This window comes from Calypte anna, chromosome 1 (assembly GCF_003957555.1).
Source record: "Calypte anna isolate BGI_N300 chromosome 1, bCalAnn1_v1.p, whole genome shotgun sequence".
Lineage (NCBI taxonomy): Eukaryota > Metazoa > Chordata > Aves > Apodiformes > Trochilidae > Calypte > Calypte anna.
The window spans coordinates 73,584,995-73,610,028 of NC_044244.1; the positions used below are offsets into that span (position 1 = coordinate 73,584,995).

General features: G+C 39.4%; 1 protein-coding gene across 1 annotated transcript in view; it reads right to left on the reverse strand.

Annotated features, from left to right (window-relative positions):
• EPHA3 (EPH receptor A3) overlaps positions 1-25,034 on the reverse strand; it is a 225,425-nt gene that overhangs the window by 55,379 nt on the left and 145,012 nt on the right. Inside the window, exons 4-6 of the mRNA XM_030456308.1 lie at positions 23,014-23,169; positions 22,199-22,534; positions 2,656-2,780 (exon numbers count right to left, since the gene is read on the reverse strand). Coding sequence (XP_030312168.1) covers positions 2,656-2,780; positions 22,199-22,534; positions 23,014-23,169 — 617 coding nt within the window. The remainder of the gene's footprint in view (positions 1-2,655; positions 2,781-22,198; positions 22,535-23,013; positions 23,170-25,034) is intronic.

Sequence of the window (25,034 nt, forward strand, 5' to 3'; positions counted from 1 at the left end):
TATTCTTGAATAAAGCAGGTCATTTTCAGTGTAGAATGACGATCAGAAGACCACATAATCAAAAAGCAAACAAACAACACATACAGAAATAAAACCTTTCCATCATTCAATTAAAATGAACAAGAGGGCAAATATTCTATCTTTGGAGAAACTGAAGCCCAAGAGACCACCCTAAAGCCACAGTTCACAACACATTGATGTCCTGCACCCCACAGTACCCACACAGACAGCCAGGCAAGGAATTCCACTGGGGGAACCTGGAGATGGAACTGAGATGGGGCTGCTGTAGGTCTTGGAAAACAAAGATATGACCAATGGCAGGAAGAGCAGCCAGGTAGCTCTTAAATGAAACGTAAGCTAATCATGCAGAGAATGTGCAAAACAGGCTAAAGTTCTGTATTTTTTGTGCTGTGAACTCTTTGTGAGGTAAACAGATCTTGCAAGCAGTACCAGAAGGCAGTGTCTATTTTCTTTTATTCAAAAAATTTGGAAATAAGAGACCCTAAATAATTCCTGCATCCTGTCACTACTGAAAATGTATGAAAACAGAGATTGATATATGGGTTGTCTTTCACTTTTTAAGCACAGAATCCAGACTTGATGCTGTTGCTACTGAAATTAACAGAAAAAAATTCAAAGTGAAAATCTACAGAATAATGTTTTACAAGATGAGACTGAACTGAAATTCTTAGAAAGCTTTCTTTCCCCCTTTTTCACAGTATTACTATATTTACTTAGATTTTTACTGAGGTCTTTGAAGGTTCAAATGCTCACCAAAAACCCCTCACAAAATCAGATGACATTAATTTGGGAGAAATATTTTCAGAATGTGCCCTTCCAATTCACATCAGCATGGACTACCGATATCATATACCAATTCCAGGCACAATTACAAGCTGGGTACAGAGTGGGTTGAAGAGAAGGAGTTGGGGAGGTTGAGTGATGTGTAGCACAACATGTGCTACATGTGCTACACATGTACACATGCTACATGTGCTACATGTACACATGTGCTACACAACATGTGCTGCAGTGTGCTCATGCAGCTCAGAAGGTCAGCAGTATCATAGGATGCATCAAGAGGAGTGTGGCCAGCAGATCAAGAGAGGTGATTCTACCCGTCTTACTCTGCACTTGTGAGAACCCACCTTGAATACTGTGTCCAGTTATTGTGTCCCTCCCCATTTGAAGGACACAGATCTGTTGGGATGAGTCCAGAGGAAGGCCACAAAGATGATCCAGGGGCTGGAGCACCTCTGCTACGAGGTGAGGCTGAGGTGCTGGGATTGTTCAGTCTGAAGAAGGCAAGACGCTGGGGGGACCTTATAGCTGCCTTCCAGCAACTGAAGGGAACCTACAGGAAGGCTGTAGAGGGACTTTTCATAAAAGTGTCCAGTGATAGGACAAAGAGAAATTGTTTTAAACCGAAGGAGAGTAAGTTTAGACCAGATCTGAGGAGGAAGTTCTTCAGTATTTGGGTGGTGAGACTCCGAAATATTGCCCAGAGAAATTGTGGATGTCTCCTCCCTGCAGGTGTCCAGCATCAGGTTGGATAGGGCTTTGAACAACCTTGTTTAGATGAGAGATGTCCCTGCCCATGGTAGAGAGGTTGGAGTAGATGATCTCTAATTCCCCTTTCAACTTCCATTCTATGATCCTGTGATATTGTCCCACTGGTAAACTCCATGAGAAAACTTAAGACTAACTGAATACTCACGAAGTCTTTTTATCACCAGTTTATAAGTGGATATTAGTATCACATGTTCCTTAAGAATGAGATTAATTAGCAATATAAGCCTGATTACTAGATACAAAGAGCAATTAGTAAATTCCAAGCTATACCATTATTTCTGATATTTTATCAAAGTTTATAAACCTCAGTAGCAATATATTCATCAAAAGATTGCTTCTAATCAATCTAAAATTGATGACTCCTCACAAACTTCACAATGATTTATGGCTTTTCAGTTCTAACAAAGTTTTACTTTAAAAGCCCCTATTCTGATATGAAAATTTAATTTTCCTAAATACAGATCTATATGGTATGCTGAAATCAACAACTGTAACCATTTGTTACTAAAAAAATTTGTTACTAACCATTTGCTAATTGCATGTAAAATTGTATGTAGATACAAAATGTATGTATATATAAAATAGTATGCATATACAATTTTATACAATTATTAATGAAAAGTGGGAACTTTCATACTTCAAATCAGTCACGGAAAGGATTGTGCATCTTTTATCCAAATCATTTTTGTGTAAAAGATGCTTGTGCCATAGGAAAAGACCAACACAGGGATGCTGAAAAAGAAATGTATAAACTCTGACAGCATTACAGAACTAAGTAAACCTACTCAGTGAAAAAGTAAACTTAGTGAAATAAACTTACTAAGTGAAAAAAAAAAAAAAAGCATTACAACTTATCTGCATTACTTTCTATATTTGCTCTGATGTATTTGGCAATGAACCTGGGAGACAACACAACAATTTCTATTCATGATCCCCTTCCCAAAACTGAAGTTGGAACACTTGATGTCACTGAGGCAGATAATGAGTGAACGGGGCTGCCTCTGAATACTTGCCATAGGCAAGACTCAACAATTCCATTATTTAACCAGCCTGAAAACCTTCCCTTCAATCTCTTTTTCCCACCTTTTCATAGTATTTGACCTCGTAGTCCAAGATGATCCCATTTGGATGTTCGGGTTCTTGCCAAGACAGAGACACACTGTTCCTGGATGTCCTGTCTTTCCTTATAACTGTGATGGGAGATGGAGCTGTAAAGGGGATGGGGGAGGTGGGGAGAGAGAAAAAAGCAAACTGAGTTTATCTTTGTTCCAATCCTTGGCAAAGAGTATTGTTTCCATTTAAAAGACTCACGAGCATAGGTCTGGATTTGTATCAACATTCAGCAGCTGGATTATAGTCCTGGTACATGTCTTAAAGCAAGTTGGCCTCAAAGAAAATTAACTGAGATTTTCTGTTAGACTGGTGGGCCAGTGGCAAGGCAGCAGATGGTTTCGATCTGCTACTACAGTGTAAGCAATGAAATCCGTTTGATATACTAAAATAAGAGAACAAAATAACAAAACTGCCTATTTGTTATAATGCTGAACTATTATCTTTACCAGACACTGAAGAACTCTGATAACATTTTCATATGCAAGTTCAAAATGGTGCTGGGATGCATTACATACAGGGAGCTCCTGGCATCCATGGATAGTAATAACCACCAGTATACTGCAGAACACAGCCTCTTTTATTATGTTATTTGGTAAGCTCTCCAGATACAAATTGCTCCCATATACACTTCTCCTTTACCACATTTCTTTGAAAATGAAATTTGGAAAAAAAAAAAAAAATAACCTCATCTCTGTTCTGTATTAATCAGTTAGGCATAACAACTGATTGCATGCCACAGAATCACCCACCACCCAAAGCTTGGAAGTACTGTCAGAGTTACAGAAAAAAATAATTATTACCTATGAATCTTGAACGACAGCTCAACTTCAGACCACCCAACTCTACATATTTTTCCAAGACCAGGCCTAGGTTTCCTGAACTCACTGAAAGCTATGCAATTTTTAAATATTTTCCTTTTTTTCTTCTGGGTTGGTTTCCCACACCAAATGCTTCTCTTTCATGCCTCTCACCAAAATTAATCAGATGATAGCTTACAGATCACAGATTAAAGGTTTTAAGTGTCATTAAAAAAGCTCAAAAAAACCCAAAACAAAACATAAAAACTTTTACCAAGAAACAGCCTTTTATCTTTAACATGTAAAACAAATGTGTTTGTAAGTTCAACATTGTGCTATCCTAATAAAAAGGCTCTAGCTGATCTAAACAATTTAATTTCAGCTGAATCCTGTGAAGCTTTTACTGTTCATATAAAACTTGCATTTTACAGGCATTACACATTTGCATTTATTAGCCAGTGTTCTTTCTGTTTGGGTTTTCAGTCCTGCAAGAGAGTTTTTAAAAGTCAGCAAAAAAGAATTTTCAACTAAAATAAAATCTGGAAAATTCATGCTGTGGTTGATTTTGCCTAAACTTTTATCGAAACACAACTTCCAGTCTTGAATTGTAATCTAAATGTTGAAATCCTCCTATAACTGAGCATTTAGAAAGCTAGGTACACCTGCACAAGCACATACATAAATATACACTTCCATATTCATTCTGCATTGAAACACATCCTCTGAGCAGCATTTTCACAACACTTAGGTCATGATATCTTTCTGAGAAGATTAAAAATTTGCAAAACTTTTTTTTTTTTCCCAGTAGAAAGAATTTATCCTGAACTTAAATTACTGAAATAAAAATTTTGGAGGTTTTGGGTTTTTGGGTTTTTTTTTTTGTTGTTGTTGTTTTTTGTGTTTGTTTTTTTTTTTTTTTATTTGGTGGCTTTTAGTTTTTTTCTGTTTGTTTTTTGGTTGGTATGTTTGTTTCATTTTTAAAAGTAGAAGGGGAGAGTGTCATGAGGAAGACCTGCAAAGCAGTAGGGCTAGGTATAGAGGACTGTTATAATTAACATCCTTCAGCAATTCCACTTGAATTCCACTCAGGCACAAACCAGCACCAGAGCCAAAATACAAAGTGGTTATCTAGCTGGACTGCTCTACTGTAGCCAGCTCTAAGTTAACTCATATACCCATGCTTGCTGCTTTTATACTCTTATAAGTAATTTTTCTGTCTTTTTTTAAAGTCAATCTATAAATATTTTTTTTTAATTTGCATGGGACTAGATTGCCAAGCCCAGTACCCCAGCTGGAAACATTTCCCATTAAAGTAACATTAATACAGATTTTATGAATAATTAATATATGATGAACAGAAATGGCTTTTCCTCTGATAAATTATGGTAAATTGTACTATAAGACATTCTCATGGAAATCTGAAATAGTCTTATATGCTCCATTACCAATGTGTTTTAAAAATAGCTTTCTTCCAACACCATATTTTGAGCTTATTTACACACATCTCTGCAGATGCTTAGTAACATCTCATAGCATTTTATTAGAAAACTGTCTGCTCTGCAGTTATCAATAACATCATAAAACATTCATATACCTTTTCTAATCCCTTGGGCTCCTGAAACTGCTTAGAAATATATATACTGAATGTCTGGGAGAGAGAGCATCCCACAGATGGCCAAGCGGAGGGGGGAGGGATCATAATGGGGGACACAAATTTACAGGCACCTTTAACATATCTGAGTTCTGCAATACATTGCCTGTAATGAGAGGCCACTCCAACAGCTACTGGACCTCTGAGCTAGGGAAATTATGTGTTCCAAATCAGCATAAATCACCACCTTATCTTAAGTATATGGATTACAAAAGTTACCTAGTTTTAAGGCACTATTCCTCAGCTCATAAAGGACAAGTGTCTGTCTTCATATATTTTGGTTTTTAACTATTTATTTCTAGAGGATAGACCACACTATTTGTGTTCAGAGGGGAAGATATGTATTTGCAACTTAATATTAATTTTTAATCTTGTATTTGTCTTTTTCATCTAGTAAAACTATCTTGTTTATCACCTGAGCATTTTAATTTTGAAGCACACAGCATGTTAAAAATAAAGACTCAATATCAGGGTACAAATTTCCTAAATTCCCTGCTGTCCCATTCATCTCTGTGTGTTCACCCTGGACTTTAAAAGCAATAGTTGACACTGATTCCCCTCTGTGATTCTGTGACAAAACAGAGGCCTGGATAGGACATCCCTCACAAGAACCTCACCCAGCAGTTCCTTTCCTGCCACTATGTCAGGCTGTACCCTCTTCAAAGGACAGGCGAAGCTCTGCTGTGTTGCTCACAAGATGATTTCACCACTGGGACACTTCTTTTGCAGAAAGTGGAGTAGGAAGGAGCAAGGATAGCTCTTGATGTGAGCAAGGCTGAGAGCCAGTCCCCCCACAGACAGGGGCAGAGAGAGCAGTCAGAATGCTGTGCCTGGGGGGGTTGCCACCTTGCACAGCTTTTCACTGCTGCAGCCTGTATATCTGTCTATCTATATCTATCTATATCTATATCTATATCTATATCTATATCTATATCTATATCTATATCTATATCATCTATATCTATCTATATCATCTATCTCTATATCTATCTCTATATCTATATCATCTATATCTATATCTACCTATATCTATATCTATATCTATCTAATCTATATCTATATACCTATATCTATATATCTAATCTATCGTCTATATCTTCCTCTTTACATAAGAGGTTTTTTGCCTGTATTCAGAACTGCCTCCTTTGCTCACACACAGAACAGACTGATGAACACAGGCCATATTTTGATTTGATTAAGATGAGATAAAATAAAAAAAAACAAACCAACATCACAGCACATGGCATAACCTTGTTTTGCTGGTCTGCAAGATGCATACTGTTAAAGTTTTAAATCTTAATGCAATCTTTTTTTCTTTTTCTGCTGTATCTTTTAGATAGGCAGGTTTGAAATGTGCTAGAAATCCTTGAACCCTAGTTTAATAAAAAATATTGTTAGGGAGAATTCTAAGTTTACACTTAAAGCTACTACAATCAATGGATTTAATTAAGAATTAAGGCAGCCTGTTAACATGTCCTGTGCAGGGACAGCCATATGACAACAGAGGGGACTTCCTGACCTGTGGTCCCAGCTCAGGGCAGTAATAACTTAACATTTAGACCATGGCCTTCATTTCTTTTTGTATGCCTCCCTAAATGCAATGCAATAAATCAAACCTTATAAGCAGTGTTCTAAATAGTGTGCAAGCAAAATTAAGCCATATTTTCTATTTTGTAACACAACTAATTCTCCCTTCTCACCAGAGCAACTCAGTTTTACTACATTATACTGTTCACTTGGAGGAGTTTGAAAATCCAGTGCAGAGAGAAACCAGAGTTAAAAGAAAGTTAATGTTATAAACCATTAAACAATGAAGGCATCACCATGAGCAGTAATTCATAAAGTCTTCAGTTTCTGTATGATGAAGAGAACCAAGAGCTTCCAGTTTCCTGAAAACCATTAAAAAGCTACAATAGGATGAAACCTATTGAAATTGAAAATCCAGCTACAGAAAGGAACAGAAGCACTCCATATTTAGAATAGTAATTTTTCACTGAAGTTCCAAGACTTTTCTATCTAAAATTAAAAGACAATTAGATTGTGCAGCAACAGAATTATAAGACAAATATTTTAAATGTCTGCAGCTTCCACTGACAAAACAGATTTTGGACCATGGGTTAGCAAATAATGAAACATTATGAAGCTTTTAGGATAAATTGAAGTTTAAAAAATTATATTAAAGCATCAATAGTGACACAAAGTTAGGTTAAATTGATCTATCATTTAGAAAACATACATTTGGAGATAGAACTTGAACTATTTTAGACTAAGAAGTTAAATTAACACTGTTTCAGCATTTTCTGGATGAAATTCTTTTACTGATGCTTTGATTAATTTATTAGTCCTCTTAACTTCTTCATTGAATAAGAGTTGGGTTTCTTCTATAATCAACTTTAGACTTGCATGTCCACGTATTGAGAGATTTAGTCTTGTTAGTTACATGCAATACATACAGAGGCATTTTTATGCATCAGATGGTTAGTATTTGTCTTGTACTAGAGTCTACCTGGTTCACAACTAGTTTAAGCATTTAATATGAACACTCAAACCTCCCCAGAGTTACAAGGGGAAATGTGCTCCTGGTGCTCAGTGTTGTTAGGTAGCATTTGTGGCAACTGGGAATGTGGATGCTGATAAGGCAACAAATGCAATGATCCAGGGAGCTTAGACTCACAAGTGTAAAAACCTCCTCACTCAAAACTACTGAAGGTGAAGCAAATAACCTGTAGGATCTAGCAGAGATGACAATAAAACTCTGCTGAAATTGGTTTCCCAGTGAAACTGACCCAAACAGATCATTTGTTTTCCTCCGGTTTAATAGCAGCTGTATATAAATCTCCTTATGGACTTTTTCTTTATTCCTTGGTTATTGTTTTTGTATGTGACTGGCTTACAGATGTGTATATACACTGGAAGAAAATTCCCTGTCCTGTGACAGACTCAACTCGGTATTAACTTTGGGAAGCCATGTGTATAGAACTGCTGAAATATTTAGAGTCCTTTTGTTTCTTGCTTAGGTCTCTAGATCACAAATTAAATTTTAGGGAAGGATTTAATTCTAAAATTACCATGACCTGCTCACCTCCAGCTATTGCTTGCAAATAGCCACCAGCACCAAAGAGCAAAACATTTCAAACTATGCTGAAAGATGGTGATCAAGAACATACCTGAGCCAGCAGAACTGACTGTAATACCTACCCAGATTGAAACTTCTTCATTGCTGAATGAATGGAAGCCTTGTTCCTTTTTCTCTCTTTAGAAAACTCACTATTTTATTATCTAATCATAATACTGTCATCTGATATAATGTATAAATTTTCCTTAATGTCTCTAATGTCCCCAGGAGATAACATGGAACACAAGCAGTAAATAAAGATCATACTCTGAAAATTAAATATGCAGCCTCTGACAGTAGAATCCACTGGGACCCAAACCTAAATCTTTTAAGTCTTAGAGGACCAGTGTTCAAACCACAAAACTATCATACAATTTGAAGGGAAAAAAACCTGATCTTTGAATGAGCAAACTGATCTCTTGCACAGAAGCATTTTCTCTGGAAAACTGGCTTCACATCCACAGAGATAGGATAAATAGGAGAAGTTGTCTTCATGCAAGAATTAGGTGCCCATGCACGGCACAGGCTGGTGCTGCTTGTAACACTGCAAATGCACATTTAACTCATGCAGTGTGCATGGAGGAGGCTGAGTCTACAATTATCTAAAAGGTGGGTGCAGAGAAGATGGAGCTGGACTCTTCTCAGTAGTTCCCAGTGACAGGATGAGGGGCAATGGGCACAAGCTGGAACATAGGAAGTTCCATTTGAACATAAGAAAAAATCTTTTTTCACTATGAGGGAGGAAAGGCACTGGAACAGGCTGCCTGGGGAGGTTGTGGAGTCCCCTTCTCTGGAGACATTCAAAACGTGCCTGGATGCAGTCTGTGTAACATGACTGTCTATCTAAAGATTTATCCAACCATTCCACCACCAACCAGCATTTGATTCATGACAGAGTCCTCAGTAATGGCTTGCAAATCAGTGTAACAATACAACATCTCCATAACACGGTCTAACACTATCTGTATGAACTGCTACACTTGTCCACAGAACCTTTACATCTCAAACATCTAGTTTGCAGGGTAACATCTATGGGGTTTATTAAAGATGATTTCTCCCAGGAAGCAGGAGCAAAATGTATTTAATTTAAACCTTCTCCAACTGCATTACTATTCACTTTCTCTGTCAAGTGCAACTAGTTAAAGGTGCCGCTGCCCACTGCCCCAGTGCTGAGGCCCAGGGCAGACCCCTCAGGCATATTCCATGAAGATCAGTCAGCCCCTCCTCCCCAGGTGCCTCCCAGGAGGCAAGAGGAGGGGAAAACAGTTACACTTTTAACAACACTTTGGAAACCTGCTAAACCCTACACCTTCCTCTTCCAGACACAATTATCCGCCGTTTCAATGTGTGTGCAGACACAGTCCTTTGCCCTGTAATCTGCAGGACACGTAGTTAAACCAGCACAGCACTTGTGTTCGTGTTCCTGCACCTTCCCCTTGAGCTGAAGCAGACTCCATGTATTTTTATGACTTGGGCTGTAAAATGTCATCTCATTCCCTAACATCATTAGGTGACTGTCAGCCAGAATGCAACATACCTCCTTTGTTTTTCCCTGTCTAGACATTAGGGAACCTGTCCATCCCAAGAGCAAGAGGCTCCCGCCCTGCCATGTAAGCACACAGGATCCTCACTCCAGATTCAGGCTGGATCCTAGCAGGATGCAATTGTTAGGAAGTGGATGAAATGGTTCCAGGTTTCTGGGAGAGGGCCATTTACACATCAAAATGTGGAAGGAAACAAAATGGGACAAAACTTGAAGGATAAATAGAAGCAGGCTTACTTCGGATGAAACAAAGCAGAGTGTGGAAGCTGTGTATGTTTCTCCTAGAAAAACGATGAAACACTTAAAGACTGACTTGTTCATGGTTATTTTTAAAGGATGTTTGCCTGCACTATTGCAGAGGTACCCAAATGCATCTGGAGGCTGGTGGAGTCCAGTCTGTGCTTATAGACTCCAGAGCTGCTACAGGCATTGCACAGGTGCTGTGAAGGATAGGTGACAGGGAACTGGAAAGGGGAAAACAAGCAGCTTCAGCAGGAATTGCAAAAAAAAAAAAAGGCTGCTGCTTGATTTTCTGTGCACTCCTAAGTGGGGAGAGAGGCAGCCTTCTGGGCAGCAGCTGTCCCTGGACAAGTGATTATAGGAGATCATTTCTCACTCTTACATATAAATTCTAAATTAAAAGCAAACTTCATTAAGTGTTGCACATTCTTTCTCCCTCTTTTTATTAAAAGAGATAGCAAATGCCTTCCACAGAGCAAACAAAATGTTAGACTTCCTCATATGTTTAACACATGTGTGATAAATCACGGTAATGCCCTGTCCTTTTGGGAAGCATCAGGCTGGACAAGGCATTTGCTTCAGAAACTGAAAACTATTGTGCCATGGCTTTCACAGATGTTATTTCAGAGAGGAGACAAATGCCATATATGCTTTCATAAGGACTCAGCCCAAAGGTACTCATAACACAAATGTTATTCTTTCTGTTCTCTGTTTGAGATGGTGATGGTGGAAGCTTTGCAATACACTTCATATTTTTCACTGAATGTATAAGACCATATCAGTTTAAAATAAACAGTTTTGCTTTGCCTTTCCTACCCCATTGTTACATTTCTTTATAGGACATGAGAGCCTCAAGCTTCCTGGTGTGAAGTTTTCAGAAAAAAAAGGATGTATTCACAATGCTCATAACATCAACTGTCAGGTGCTGAATAACCTTTCCCTTTTTATGAAAGTTTAGTTATTTGTCTAACCAGAGAAATCCCATCCACAATGTTCTTAAGAACCATCTCTAGAAATGCCAGTAGCCAAAACCAGAGATGACAATTGCCCTGAGGTGAGTAATTTATGATATAATATACTTCTTTTAAGTAGTCACCACATCCTGCCAAACTGGTCTGTCTTTTCAACTTGGTCATAAAATATTGTGAATGGAAAAGAATGTTTTTCAAGTCTCTTGCCATGTCACCCTTTGATAGTGTCACAGATAGCTTTGGATCCTTTAATTGTCAAAGAATCTCTGATGGAACAGACTTGAAAAGAGATCACAACTTCATTATTATATTAATAATTCCACTGACAGGAATAGTCCCCAAACCCAAAGAAACAAGCAACATTTTTTCCCCACCTGTCCCCAGCCTGCAAATTGTCTAGGTGGAGTGGTTTCAAGAAGCAAGGGGAGTTGACAGTTTTGTTTATAGTGGTGGGAAACACAGACTGTTTTCCCACAATGATTATTGAGAATGCTAGCACAGATAAGGGAAAGAGAACCAGAAGTCTAAGGAATATTATTTAACTGAGTACTAAGCATCCTATTTACCTACATTATTTTTGGTATTTTACCAAACCAAGATACTAAATGAGAATTCACATATAACCTCCTGTTAAAGATAATAACAGAAGTAAGTAAAGAAAACCATTATCCACTGATTGCTGAAGACAACTTTGCCATGCCTTCTGGAAAAGGTAGCTAAGAAGTATTTGAAGTGAAAACACTTGGCTGAGACACAAACTTCAGCTGTGAACTTTCTCTAAGGTCATGAGCGTTCACATGAGGACTGCTCACAGAAGAGACCAATGTATGCCACAGACTGTGAAGCCTTAGCAGAGCTTCCTTGACATTCAGGGGAAAAGGGATCAAAGGCTTTGCAGGAAGAACATCTCTAGCTAATAACAGGCTATGCATAGAGTGACATTGTTAAAACACTTCCCTTTTATATCCCTAAAGGAGGATTTTTATTGAGTTAAAATGATCCTTGAATAGCCTCTGGGCTGAACTGTAAAACACATTTGAAAAGCGTAAAATCTTTATTTATGCCAGGAATGTACAAAACTCAAAAGATAAATGTCATTCAAAAAACAAGCATGTCCTAGGTATTCAGTACGTAATGGGGCACAGCTGTAATAACAGTCAGTGAACCAGAGACTCCCTACATCATGTCATTAGCTCACTTTTAATAAGTCTATCTTCTTGTCCCTTTTATAAGGACCATAGGGAAAGAAAGAAATATATCATGCACCAAACATCTGTGGCTTTCTCAAACTGTCTTTCTTAGAAGACAGATCTACTTAAAGGACCTGCCTTGGGATTTAGATTGTAAAGTGCACACAATCCTTTCTAAATATGGATTTTATTTTAAAAGGGAGCATCACACATTGTTTGTGATTTGCTGAAGACAGTGCAGTCTAGATTAACAGAATAAAGGCTGATTATATAAAGAGCATCACAGTTCCTGCAGAGAATCAGACATACATTGAAATACAGCTTGGTGCTCAACTTGGTGCTGAATTTATTCCTTTGAAACTACAGATTTCAGGCAAATAAAATTCTAGTTCTGAGGAAGCTTTAACGACTTTTCCTAGTAATCTCTGCATACAATAGCACTGAAAAATGTACTGATTCTTTTTCCATTTTAAAAGTTAATTTTCCCAAGCTAAAATTAAAGGATTACTTGAAATTTTAAATCTGCAAATGACACAAGTAGATCAAGATATTACAAACCAGTTATATCTACCCTTTAAGAGTCTCCTTCTAATGATTCTTATTCCTGTACCTAGTGTTCAGTTTTGTTCTCAAGCCTTTCTAAAAAATTTTCATCCTAGTGCCTTGCAAAAATAGTGCCTTATCAGTTACCTTCTCCTTAAAGAGATTTATCCCTTCTGTATTTCAAAACTGCTAGATTTGACAACCAAGAAATACATTTAAGAAAGAAGCAGAAAGAGGAGTAAAAATAAATCTGATCCAATTTATGCAACGGGCTGGGCTGTGTGTTAGTACCTGAAAAAAATACCCGGTTGATGTGTTTTTAACACTTTGTTATTCATTAATCAAGAAAAATAATGAGAGAGAGAGAGAAATGGATTACCAAATCAGACCTGATACTGCCATAGGCAAGTACATATGCACAGCTACTACTGCAGTCATAGGTTCTACCACACCTTGTCATGCATGCATTAAATGATTAAGCAAGGTGATCAAACAGGCCGCATGAATTGTTGCACTGTATTAGATTCAGAAATACAAAAGATAAAAGGAGAAGACTCTTGATAGTCAGACTACTGTTCTTCTAGGGAAGCCAGAGATGATGTATTTCTTATCTATTTTTTTGCTATTCTTCCTACTATAGCTTTGAGGAGATGTCTCAGTTTGGATCCAGGGATGATCATTCTGTTTAAGATTCCTATAAGAAAGAAATTGTGCAGAGAAGAGAACAATAATTTACAAGTACACAACTGAATTGCTGGAGGGACCAAAGCTCAGGTTTAGGCACTTTTAGGCACCTGAGGAGCTTAATCATTTCCTCTAATTACTAGAAAATGACTGATATCTGTACATAAAACTAAGCCCTCAAAAAGTTTCCTGTGTTTCCTTTGTATTCCTTTCTACAGCAGGAATGTGGACATCGCTACTTATACCCTGATTTTGGTTTGGGGTTTGCTTTTTTGTTTGTTTGTGGGCTTTTTTTAACATGGGTTTTTGATTGTTTGTTTGTTTTCAACTACCTGAATCCTGTATGGATTGTGTGGAAGAGCTGGGTTGAACTGAGGGGGGTCTCTTCTTACATAGCATCCCCTTTGTTTCTCTCCTGATGCTAGAAAAGGCGACAGCACAAAACTCGGTGGAATTTTTCTAGTACTGACACTGGATTACTGTAGCTGAATCCACAGATTCCACCATTTGCAGCTGCTCTGTTTAGACCTTGGTTTACAAGTTCTTAAGTCCTTAACAACTAATTAAACATAAAACTACACTTAAAGCTGTTACACTGTGCTTTGAGTGATTAAATGAAAACAGTCTACTTTATTATCAAGCAGCCCTGCAGTAAAGACCTCAGGTATTAAAAAACCAAATAAATCGGGCATCAGCACAGGTATATTTGGAAAACACAGAAAATGTAATTCTTTCCACTGAACTTTGTTGCTAATAATTATTTGGCTGAACCAGATTGGAAACAATAGAGGGGTTAGGAGCTTAGGAACATGCACATGCAAAGCTGGGGTTTGGGGAAAGAATATTCAGGCCTTATGTGGAGTATCTGCCCCACCCAGGAAAGTATCACAAAAAGGGTCACAGACTTCATGCCCTTGTTCCCATCTATCCTGTAAAAGGTTTGGTCATTCTCTTTGTTCTGTCCCTGCGTCCCACTGCACAACTGGATTTGCTACCCTACATGGTGACCCAAAGCTCTTTGAATATAATACAGGGAAAATAAAGATAAAACTGCAGACAAGCTCTTTTGCATCAACAGTTAATATTCTAGAGCTGACACCATTCTTTACAGCTAGGAAGCCCAAAAACATCTTCAGACATAAATTATCTGTCTCCGTAGTAAAATTGTATTAGAGTAATGTAAACTTGCTGATAAACTAATTTGTTCAGTTCAAATCCCCAAATGGGAACACTTCCTTTAGAGTGTCCCAATTAATTTAACATGAAAAGACAGGAAAATACTAATTCTTAGAGTTACACAACTGTAACTGTGCAAAGGTTTTCAGCAGTGTAATTGAAATGCTCACATGCAATTTAAAACTGCTTCCTCCCATAATCAGGTATCCTAATATTCACATGGGGAAAGCCATTTAGTGAAAAGTAGGTCTCAGTTTACTCATTGCTAACTCTGAAGGGGAGTACCATAGCTGTTTGCTATAGAACCATAGCATACATTAATGCTATACAATACACAGATGAGTAAGACTGTATTCTGCAGGCTCCCTGATGAAAATGCTTAGGAAGAAGGCTGTAATCCCCAGGTAATTTAACTAAATCAAACCTCCCTAAAGCCATCTAGTGTTATGGAGGTATTCTGTAAAATAAGCCAATCCTACAGCAGTTTTCCATATTCATTTATGCATAAAATTTATGTGCTGTGATAAATGGCAGAAGTTCTGAGGTTATCATTGCTAAGTGCCAAACCAAATGATCCAACAATATTTTCACAGCTTTCTTTGAAATTGGGATATTGAGGTAAACAGAACCTTTGCACCCACAGGTTTACTCTCTCCAACTTGAGTAGTATATGGGGAGATTAGTCCCCCAAATTTCAATGAGAAAGCCTTTCTACTGGATGAAAAAGTCAAAGTTAAAGGAGGACAGTAGCTACTGAACAGCCCCTTAAGTGGTCTCCTTCTAGTTGCTGCTAGTAACTCATACATAGACTGAGGTAGAAATCAGCTTCTGCAGATCAGTCCAGACCTCACTGAAAGCAAGGTCAGCCAGAGCAGGTTTCTCAGGACCTCAGTCAATCAGATTTTGAATACATCCACAGATAGAGATGCCACAATCCCTTTGGTCTAACTGTTCCAGTGCTCAATCATACTTAGAGTAAAAAAGCTTTTTCTTACATTTAAACAAAACTTCTTGTATTTCAGTTAGTAACCACTACCCTTTTTCCTGTCACTAAGTACCAGTGTGGAAAGTCTCACTCTGTGTTTTTAGACATATCCATCAGGCCTTTCTATATAGTTGTAAGATCTACCTGAGCATCCTCTCCTCCAGGCTGGGTAGCCCTACTTCTGTCTGATTCTTCACATAAGACAGATGTTCCTCTCCCTTAGAATCATAGAATCGGCTGGGTTGGAAGGGACCTCTGAGATCATCAAGTCCAACCCTTGATCCACTACCACTGCAGTTACCAGATCATGGCACTGAGTGCCACATCCAGTCTCTTTTTAAATATCTCCAGGGATGGAGAATCCACTACTTGCCTGGGCAGCCCATTCCAATGCCTGATCACCGTCTCGGTAAAGAAATTCTTTCTACTGTCCAACCTAAACCTCCCCTGGCACAACTTCAGACCATGCCCTCTTCTCTTGCTGAGAGTCGCCTGGGAAAAGAGGTCAACCCTCCCCTGGCTACACCCTCCTTTCAGGGAGTTGTGTCGATCAGCTGGAAGGCAGGAGGGCTCTGCAGAGGGACCTGGACAGGCTGAAGAGTTGGGCTGATTCCAACGGGAAGAGGTTCAACAAGGCCAAGTCCTGGGTCCTGCACTTTGGCCACAACAACCCCATGGGGAGCTCCAGGCTGGGCACAGAGTGGTTGGAAAGCAGCCAGACAGAGAGGGACCTGGGAGTCTGGATTGTCAGGAAGCTGAACATGAGCCAGCAGTGTGCCCAGGTAGCCAAGAAGGTCAATGGAATCCTGGCCTGTATCAGGAACAGCGTGGCCAACAGGCCCAAGGAAGTGATTCTGCCCCTGTACTCAGCCCTAGTGAGGCCACACCTCGAGTGCTGTGTCCAGTTCTGGGCCCCTCAGTTTAGCAAGGATATTGAGGTCCTGGAGCAGGTCCAAAGGAGGGCAACCAGGCTGGTGAAGGGACTTGAGCACAGATCCTATGAGGAGAGGCTGAGGGAACTGGGGCTGTTCAGCCTGGAGAAGAGGAGGCTCAGGGGAGACCTCATCACTCTATAAAACTCCCTGAAAGGAGGGTGTAGCCAGGGGGGGGGTGGTCTCTTTTCTCAGGCAACTCTCAGCAAGAGAAGAGGGCATGGTCTGAAGTTGTGCCAGGGGAGGTTGAGGTTAGATATTAGAAAGAATTTCTTTACCGAGAGGGTGATCAAACACTGGAATGGGCTGCCCAGGGAAGTAGTGGATTCTCCGTCCCTGGAGATATTTAAAAACAGACTGGATGTGGCACTCAGTGCCATGGTCTGGTAACTATATCGGTAGTGGATCAAGGGTTGGACTTGATGATCTCTGAGGTCCCTTCCAACCCAGCCAATTCTATGATTGTAGAGGTCCCCCTGAGCCTCCTCTTCTCCAGACTGAACACCCCCAGCTCCCTCAGCTCTTCCTCATAGGACTTGTGCTGGATCATAGTGACCATTCTCTGGTCTAGCCTCAGTACAACCATGTCTCTCTTGTACTGAGGGGGGATGGAGCTGGATGTACCACGTGTGGCCTCACCAGTGCTGAGCAGAGAGGAAGGATCACCTCCCTTGACCTCCTGATAGTGCTCTTCCTACTGCAGTCCCATATGCTACATCAGGACCTCCAGGTCCTTTTCTGCAAAGCTGCTTTACAACCAGTTGGCCTCCAGCATGTCCTGGGGCACAGTGTTATTCTTCCTCATGTGCAAGATGTACTCAGCTACAAGAATGCTGAAGACTGACAGTGAAAATAACATGCTGAAGGAAGCTCATCAGAATTACATTCTAGAAAGTGAGGAAAATACAGACTCTAACTTTGTCACAGTGCCAAAAACATGACCATTGAGGAAATGTTCTGTTTCAATTTTACACGTCAACTTACTCAACTTTGAGATACAGACCTAGAAGAACTCTTTACAAACCAATCCTAAGACTTTCTCCAGGTAAAACTAGAGCCTTTAAAGGGGGTAGCTAGTAAATATTATTTATTTGTGACTTAAATCTTAAGCAGTTAAATAGACTTTTATCATTAGGCATATGCTTATATTCAATGGACTTACATGGACAATAGTTACACAGATATCACATTTATTTGTTGGACACAAAGTGCATCCCTCTTCAGGAATATAGCAAATAATATTTGTTATTGCTCTCTGTTAGACTTCCCCAAGTTTCAACAATCTGAGCATGCCTTCAGTATTTATTTTGTTTTACACAAATACAGCCAGAACTGTATTTATTGTTTATTAGACACTATCACATTGTTTGCATGAGTTTATAGTTGTTAGAACTGAGGAATACATAGCTACACAAACCTAAGTAAACAGACTTTACATAAACAAACAGAACCTTTTTTCTCACATCTTCTGGGAGTAAAGAATAGGGACACCACTGAGTGTGGTGGGATATTGATGGGACGGCCAAGGCTTCCTAAAACCTATTAGAAAGATCAGTATCCTCTAATGGTGCTGACTTCCACAAGTTCAGAAAATTATCCTTGTCTCTTCTGTTCTGAAACCATCATTGTAGAGAATATGTCTATTTAAAGTGTTAGGTCAATTAGGCCACTGATTAAAACAATAATCTTTTTGTTCAGCATTCCTGAGGCACACCTACAACCTGTACCACAGAGTGTCATACCATATTGGCAGCGACAGGCAAGAAAACATGTTACTTTCTCACACAGCATATGTAAAACACTTGATTCGTAGATGTCCCTGATCAAATGGCTCTGTTTTGCATTGGAAAACCTCCTCCCTCATTGCTGCAAGCAGATTATCCAGTAGCACAATTGTGTTTTCCCTAGCGAACGTACATCTTTCTTCAGTGAATTCCATTCCTATTTCCATTTATAACCTCCTTGGACTCCCTTTGGGTTACTTATCAATCTCCAAGGAACAGAAAACTTCCTGGTCTTTACAGATAAAATAAAAGCATTATTAAAAAGCCCATAAACTGTGTTCAGAAAACCCAGTCAGCCCATAGTACCTCTGCCCAGATGCCCAACCATGCTACCACCAAGCCAGACAGCACAGCAAGGCTGTCAGCTGCTCTCTGTGGCACATCCACAATTAGCCCACCACCACGAGGGGCACTGAATTCCATATCCTGCAGCAGCCAATGACCCTTCCTAAACAGGGTCGATTGGTGTTATTAAGAGACAACATCTGTGCAGTGCAAGATATTGCCATGAGCAGAGGGGCTTCCTTTGGACAGCAGCAGAATGCTTCAAAATAATTCAGAGGAAGTGGTATAAGGCAGCAACTGAAGACATGTATTGGAGAGCAATCAAGGATGATGATCAATCAACTAAATAAAAGTGAAATGTGTGCCCTTACTCTTTTATTTCCCCACCAGATACAGAAACAGGAATCAGAAATATTGCAATGTCATACCTGTCTAGTGATATTTTGTAAGAGACCATTCAATTTTTATTTTTTTTTCAGTGACAACTGCTCATTAACCTTCTCTGGAAGAGAAGGAAAAGAAAGTACAAAAAATGCAGAAAAATATAGGTGAGACAGTGAAAGAAAAAAATCTAATCCAATTTACCAAACAGTGCAGAATTTCCCTCAGTTCAGAGGATGGATCTTGGCTGTATAACAGTTTTGTACCATGAAATGTGTTATCTTTCTTACATTCACAGCACTAGTAGAATGGAGTCTGGATGTTTCAAACCTTAAAGCTGACAGCAAAACACCTTTCTTTTACTGTTAGACTGGGTTTGAAAACCTCTCTGGACTGAGTTCATCTGAAGCATAGATGTACAATGTCTGATTTTTACCACGAAGAGAACTGCCACAAAAATCACTTTTTCATTAGAAAATGTAAAACATTCTGAATTTCTGCCTCATACTCTTGGAAGCCCAGCACCTGAAAACCAATGTTTTGGGTGGGTAAGAAACATTCTGCATAAAAGCTTTCACTAACCTGGGATGGACCCTGAAATGGTATTGAAGACGCACATGGATACTGACAATCCAGGATTAAAACTACAACTTCATCATAACCATTGCAAGGGTACAGGGCTCTCAGACCAAGGCTGACAGAAGTGAAATAGCCTGGATTCAGGATGGACCGAGGAGATCCAGGATGTGGGGACCTTCTGTATTTCAATACTCTCTCCAAAGCTCACAGACTGACACTTTCTTCCATGGGCTTGCCAGGGACAGCTCCCCAAGCATCTTTCTGGTGGTACTGAACCTTATCAACCCTTGTGACAGAACAACCCCCTAAAGAAATATTCCTCTCCTTGAGACCAGCAGATCTTAGTCATTTAATCATAGAAACACAATGCTTTGGGATGGAAGAGGCCTTTAAAATTATCTAGTTCCAAGCCCACTGACACGGGCAAGGATACCTTGCACTAGACCAGGTACCTCAAAGTTGCATCCAACCAGTCCCTGAAACACCTCCAGGGGAAGGAAGCTTTAACAAAGACTTTTAAAACTTTTTACCAAAGCTTTATCCAACTGGTGGATACTTCTGTCCTTGAAGGAATGTACCCAGAGGCAGGCAGCACACATAATAGCCTAAGAGTCAAGGCTGACCTTTGGAGTCTTGGCCTCTTCCAGATACAGCTCAAATGTACTTCAGTGCCTTTTTTTTTTTTTTTTTAACATTTAATTCTAATATAATCCAAGATCTTCAGTCTTTCTGCTCCAGCCCTTTTCCCAGGTTTTTAAGTATGACATTAGCTAAAAATATCCTTTTGATATGTCCCTTTTGTGATCTAACCAGGAAGGGAATTTAAGAAAAAATGCATCTTTGTATTTATACTTTAAAAGATGACTCATACACATTTTTAAGGTATAATTTTAGCAACTTGCAGAACTTCTTGGAGAATTCTAATATAGTAAATCGATTGATATGATAAGAGGGAGCACAATCAAGCCTGCAGTAGCCCACACCATCCAAATATACTTTAGCAAAAATAGGCTATGAATAAAACCAGAAAACAAAAGAACAAACAAACAAAAAGACAGCTTGTTGGTTGCATTAAATAAAGTTGCTATTTACAGATATGCATTGACTCTGCCCTGTCACAGGAACTATGGGGTCCAACCAAAACCAAAATTTATCTTGCATCACTGTGCAAAGGCAGCCAGCTCTGGTCCCTGGGGAAGCACACTGCAGAGCAGGAAGACTGCAGTGAAATAATTTCATTGATCCTAGAGTTCATTCTATGGAGTGTCCCCAGGTGATTTCTAACTGCAATGGTGATGAACAGGCTGAAAAGCAATATAATATATCTGATATAAAAAACAGAAGAAAAGAGACCAACTAAACAAAGGCTGCTCAAGTCGCTGACGTATGTATCCAAAAAATGTTACTGGAAAAGTAGCAAATTGTTTGGAATGGACAAAAAGAAAAAGCACATTTCAGAGCTAAAGTGAACGCCCAGATAAGAAACAGGTCATGTTTAAATTGGGTAGATTCACTTTTATCTGATTACTACATAGTCAGTTAGTCCTCCAGAGCACTTGGAAATGTAATGACTGCTGTCAGAAAACAGTCTGTTATCACATTGTTGTGACTCCCACCCAAGCTGATATGTGATCTGAGGAGAGATGTATCTGCTATGTGAAAAACACTGCAATAAGATGGCTCACAATGAGACTGTCTACTTAGAACGATGGTAACTCAGTTTGGGCTTTGAGGAAGACAGAAATATAGATATTTGGGGATGGGGTGTGGGATGGGAGGAGGTAGGACTAGACTTACTGCAAATGCACATGCTTTCTGTACAAAGTTTCCTGATGGTAAATGGCATGGAGCAGACCTACAGGAATTTCAGGATCTAGTCTTTCCCTTCACTGGAAAATGTCGCTCCTACACAAATGGCACCTAAACAAGTGCAAGGAAAGAGTCTGGATTCTTCACATCTTTCAGGTAAATGAAACCTTGTCAAATGAGAAGCCACTGGTAGAACAGCACAGCAGTGACAAAAGTTCTTAACCAAAAGTCAGGGAATACTGCTTTGCCTATGGAGAGCCTTGAGGACTTTCATAATTTTCCACAGAAGTAGTCACTTTGCACACCACCAGCTAAAACACCAGGACCTAATTCAGTATTCAGCTCGACACCCCAATCATGTTGGCAATAATACAGAGCTGGTGAGACAACTTGCAAAGAGAGGTGGAAAAAAAACAGTGTTTTAAATCTCTCTAATTTAATGTTAGCTTTTTATGTGTCTAACATTAAAGCATTTTTTCACTTCTATTTAATCAAAACTAATCACTAACATCACTACAGCAATTTATGTTGGAGATTATTGAAATGAGTGTTTTATTAAAATCTGGTTTTATTAATAAAACACATTTTGGCTAAGGAATCACGAGTCTGCTATTAGAGACTATTAACTGGGGACTGGGAGTTAATCATAACAGTCCTGCTGCCAGGTCCTTTGACAGCAATACACACTGGGCTTGTTTCTGCTTTTACTTTTACAAGCACATTTAAGTCATTTAGTTACCCTAGCACACAAGTGGCTGAAGTAACTCCTGTAAAACAGAGAAAGGAAACAAAGGTACATACATCTCAGTGGCTTTAAACAAAGAAAAGGCAATCAAAAAAGGACTCACCAGCCTGATTAGTTGTAATGCTGACAGCAGCAAATTGTCTGGAAAGAGTGCTCAAGTCAGATACCCCGTTGACTGCATCAATCTCAAAAGTGTAATTGGTATGTGCCAAGAGGTCCACTACTGTCACCGTGGTGTTTGTGAGTCCAGTCTGACGGGGCAAGAATCGCACATTGTCACTACATGGCTCACACATCTTGCTGTTTCCTCCACATTTTTTGCAAATTATGTTGAAAGTGACATCTTTCCGACCTCCAGTGTCAAGAGGCCAGCTCCAGTCCAGGATAACAGATGTCTCATTAATGTTAGAGATAACGTTTCTTGGAGCAGATGGTGGTCCTACAAAACGAAACAGGAAATCAGAGGGATGAGATTTTCTGTAGTGCTCTAAGGTGGGAGTAACAAGGGTGCAAAAATACAAAATTCGAAAGTGCAGATAGCCAAATTCTTCTAGTTGTTTCCTGTAGGGACTCCTGAAATATTTCACTGGACTACATACCTAGGCTATCAAGGACCATGTTTTCTTATAGATAGACAATACCCTCAGGGTGCAGCTCAGAACTGAAGGCTGAAAATATTGGTAGCAATTCAAAAATCCTATCTCTCCTTCTTGAGTCTAACAGAGAGAGAGAGAAGAAGATGAAAACAGAAAGACATAAACCCAGCCCACCAATTTTTGGTAGCCTGTCTAACATGTAAGAAGACATGGGAGGCAGTGGATGGCCGACTGCAATGGGACATGAGAGGAAGCAAGCAAGCTGCTGAGGTACAGATGGAGGAGCAAGAATGACAGCCCCGAGCATAATGATGCTACTCACTGGTGCAAGCCATGGATGGAGGGTCTTTCTCAGAGCGAAAGTAATTCTTTTCACACCTGCAGTTCAGAGATGCATCTTCATGGGTAGAGCTGTGAGGTGGGCATTTGGCACACTTCACGTTGCCGGCAGAGGCTTTGTAGAACCCAGGTCGACAAGCTGCAAAATAACAGGTGTAGAGTTTTAAATTCCATAGACATCTCCTCAATTTTAACATGCAGCCTTGTTACTGCGTTGAGATTTATCCACATGTAGATCACATTTTGCAGATGTTTATGGTCTAAAAATACAGACTTTTCTCATAATGAAAAAGCTAATGGAAATAAAACCTCATAGCAGAATGGAGCTCTTCATCCATCAACTCTGATTTGCATTTAGTTTTACCTGGAAAACAAAACAGTGTATTGCAGCACTAGGAAGAAACATATTCTGTGTTCACAATTTGAGAATTTCACTTATTTTTCTTCTCTTCTGGTTAGTGTACCAAATCTTTGGCCCTGTCCTGCATAAGCAGGTAACATTATCCTGTCTCTGTTACTAAAGTTTGCTTACGAGGGCTCAATACTTGTAACCTATGTCTGTCCAGTTCAACAAGCAAGCCAAAACCAAAGTAATCTGAACAGTGAAAGATCTATTCCACTTCTGAAGGACCATGAATCAAGTTCAATGAGCTACTTCTGATACTGAGCAAGTATCAGGAATATGCATGGTCTTTACAAGGAGGATGTATTTTGTATTAACCTAGTACACTAGGGATAGTGTCTGCATCCACAAAAGGTGGTCCTGGCAAAACACTGGGCAGAAGTGTTTTAGTAACACTTCCACATTTTCTCTGTTTAGGCTTCTGCTGCATTTTAGGTTGATTCAGGGCCATGTTTGCATCAGAAGAAAAAGGCCTTTGAAGTTGACAACAATCGAGCAACTAACTTTTTATGAAAAACCCAGGCAGTGAAACAACAACGTTGACTTTTTTTCCGCTAAGGTGGTCTCCCATCTGAAAAAAAAATAATTATAAGAAGAAAAAGAGATGAAAACCATATATTAATCAGCAGGCTCTACTGTTCAGATACTGCATCTCTTCAAGACACATGTCCTTCTCAAAATGGAATTTACCAAGTGGCACTAGTCACCTACAAGTCTGTATTCATACATACAAAAATTGAACACATAGACAACATAACTATAAGGGAGCACATCCTGAAGTGTGTCCATCCTTCTGCTATGATTTGGTTCTACAGCAAACACGATGTAACACGCAAACACACTAGGAAAACCCCAATATATTTTCATGCTAATATAATGGGAAAAAAAACATTACTTTCTCTTGGAACCCAAATTTACATAAAATGGCCCTGGCCCTGATTTAAATGGTAATTTGAAGCCATAATAACAGGTTCACCAGTCTTAGTCTAAGCCTGAATAGAAACATAGTTTTTGGTTATGCTTATGGAGATGAACTGATTGATAAATGTAGCAGAAAGTCCAAGATACAACATGTGGTCTTTTCCATTCATTCCTTACTGCCCAAACAGAAAGGTGGATGGCCAGCCTGAGGTGAAAACAAAGTTAGAATAAAAATCCCAGCATCTTTGTAAGTGAAGAGAGAGACAGAAGCTGCAGTATTAACCTGACTGCTTAGCTTCCATGTTTAACATCCATTACCAAACCCTAAGTCAGTATATGGCTCAGGCAAGTTTGTGGATTAGCTTCTGATGCCAAACACCTGAATGCAATGCAACAGCAAGCGAAGAGAAAACAAACTCCTGTACAGTTGTATGTCCTATTCTGAAACATCTTAAAAAAGGAAACCCTCATCACACTGCCCTGAAGACAGTGTGAGAAGCATTAGGTTAGATATTAGAAAGAATTTCTTCACGGAGAGGGTGATTAGGCATTGGAATGGACTGCCCGGTGAGGTGGTAGATTCTCCGTCCCTGGAGACATTTAAAAAAAGACTGGATGTGGCACTCAGTGCCATGGTCTAGCAACTGCTCCGGTGGGTCAAGGGTTGGACTAGATGATCT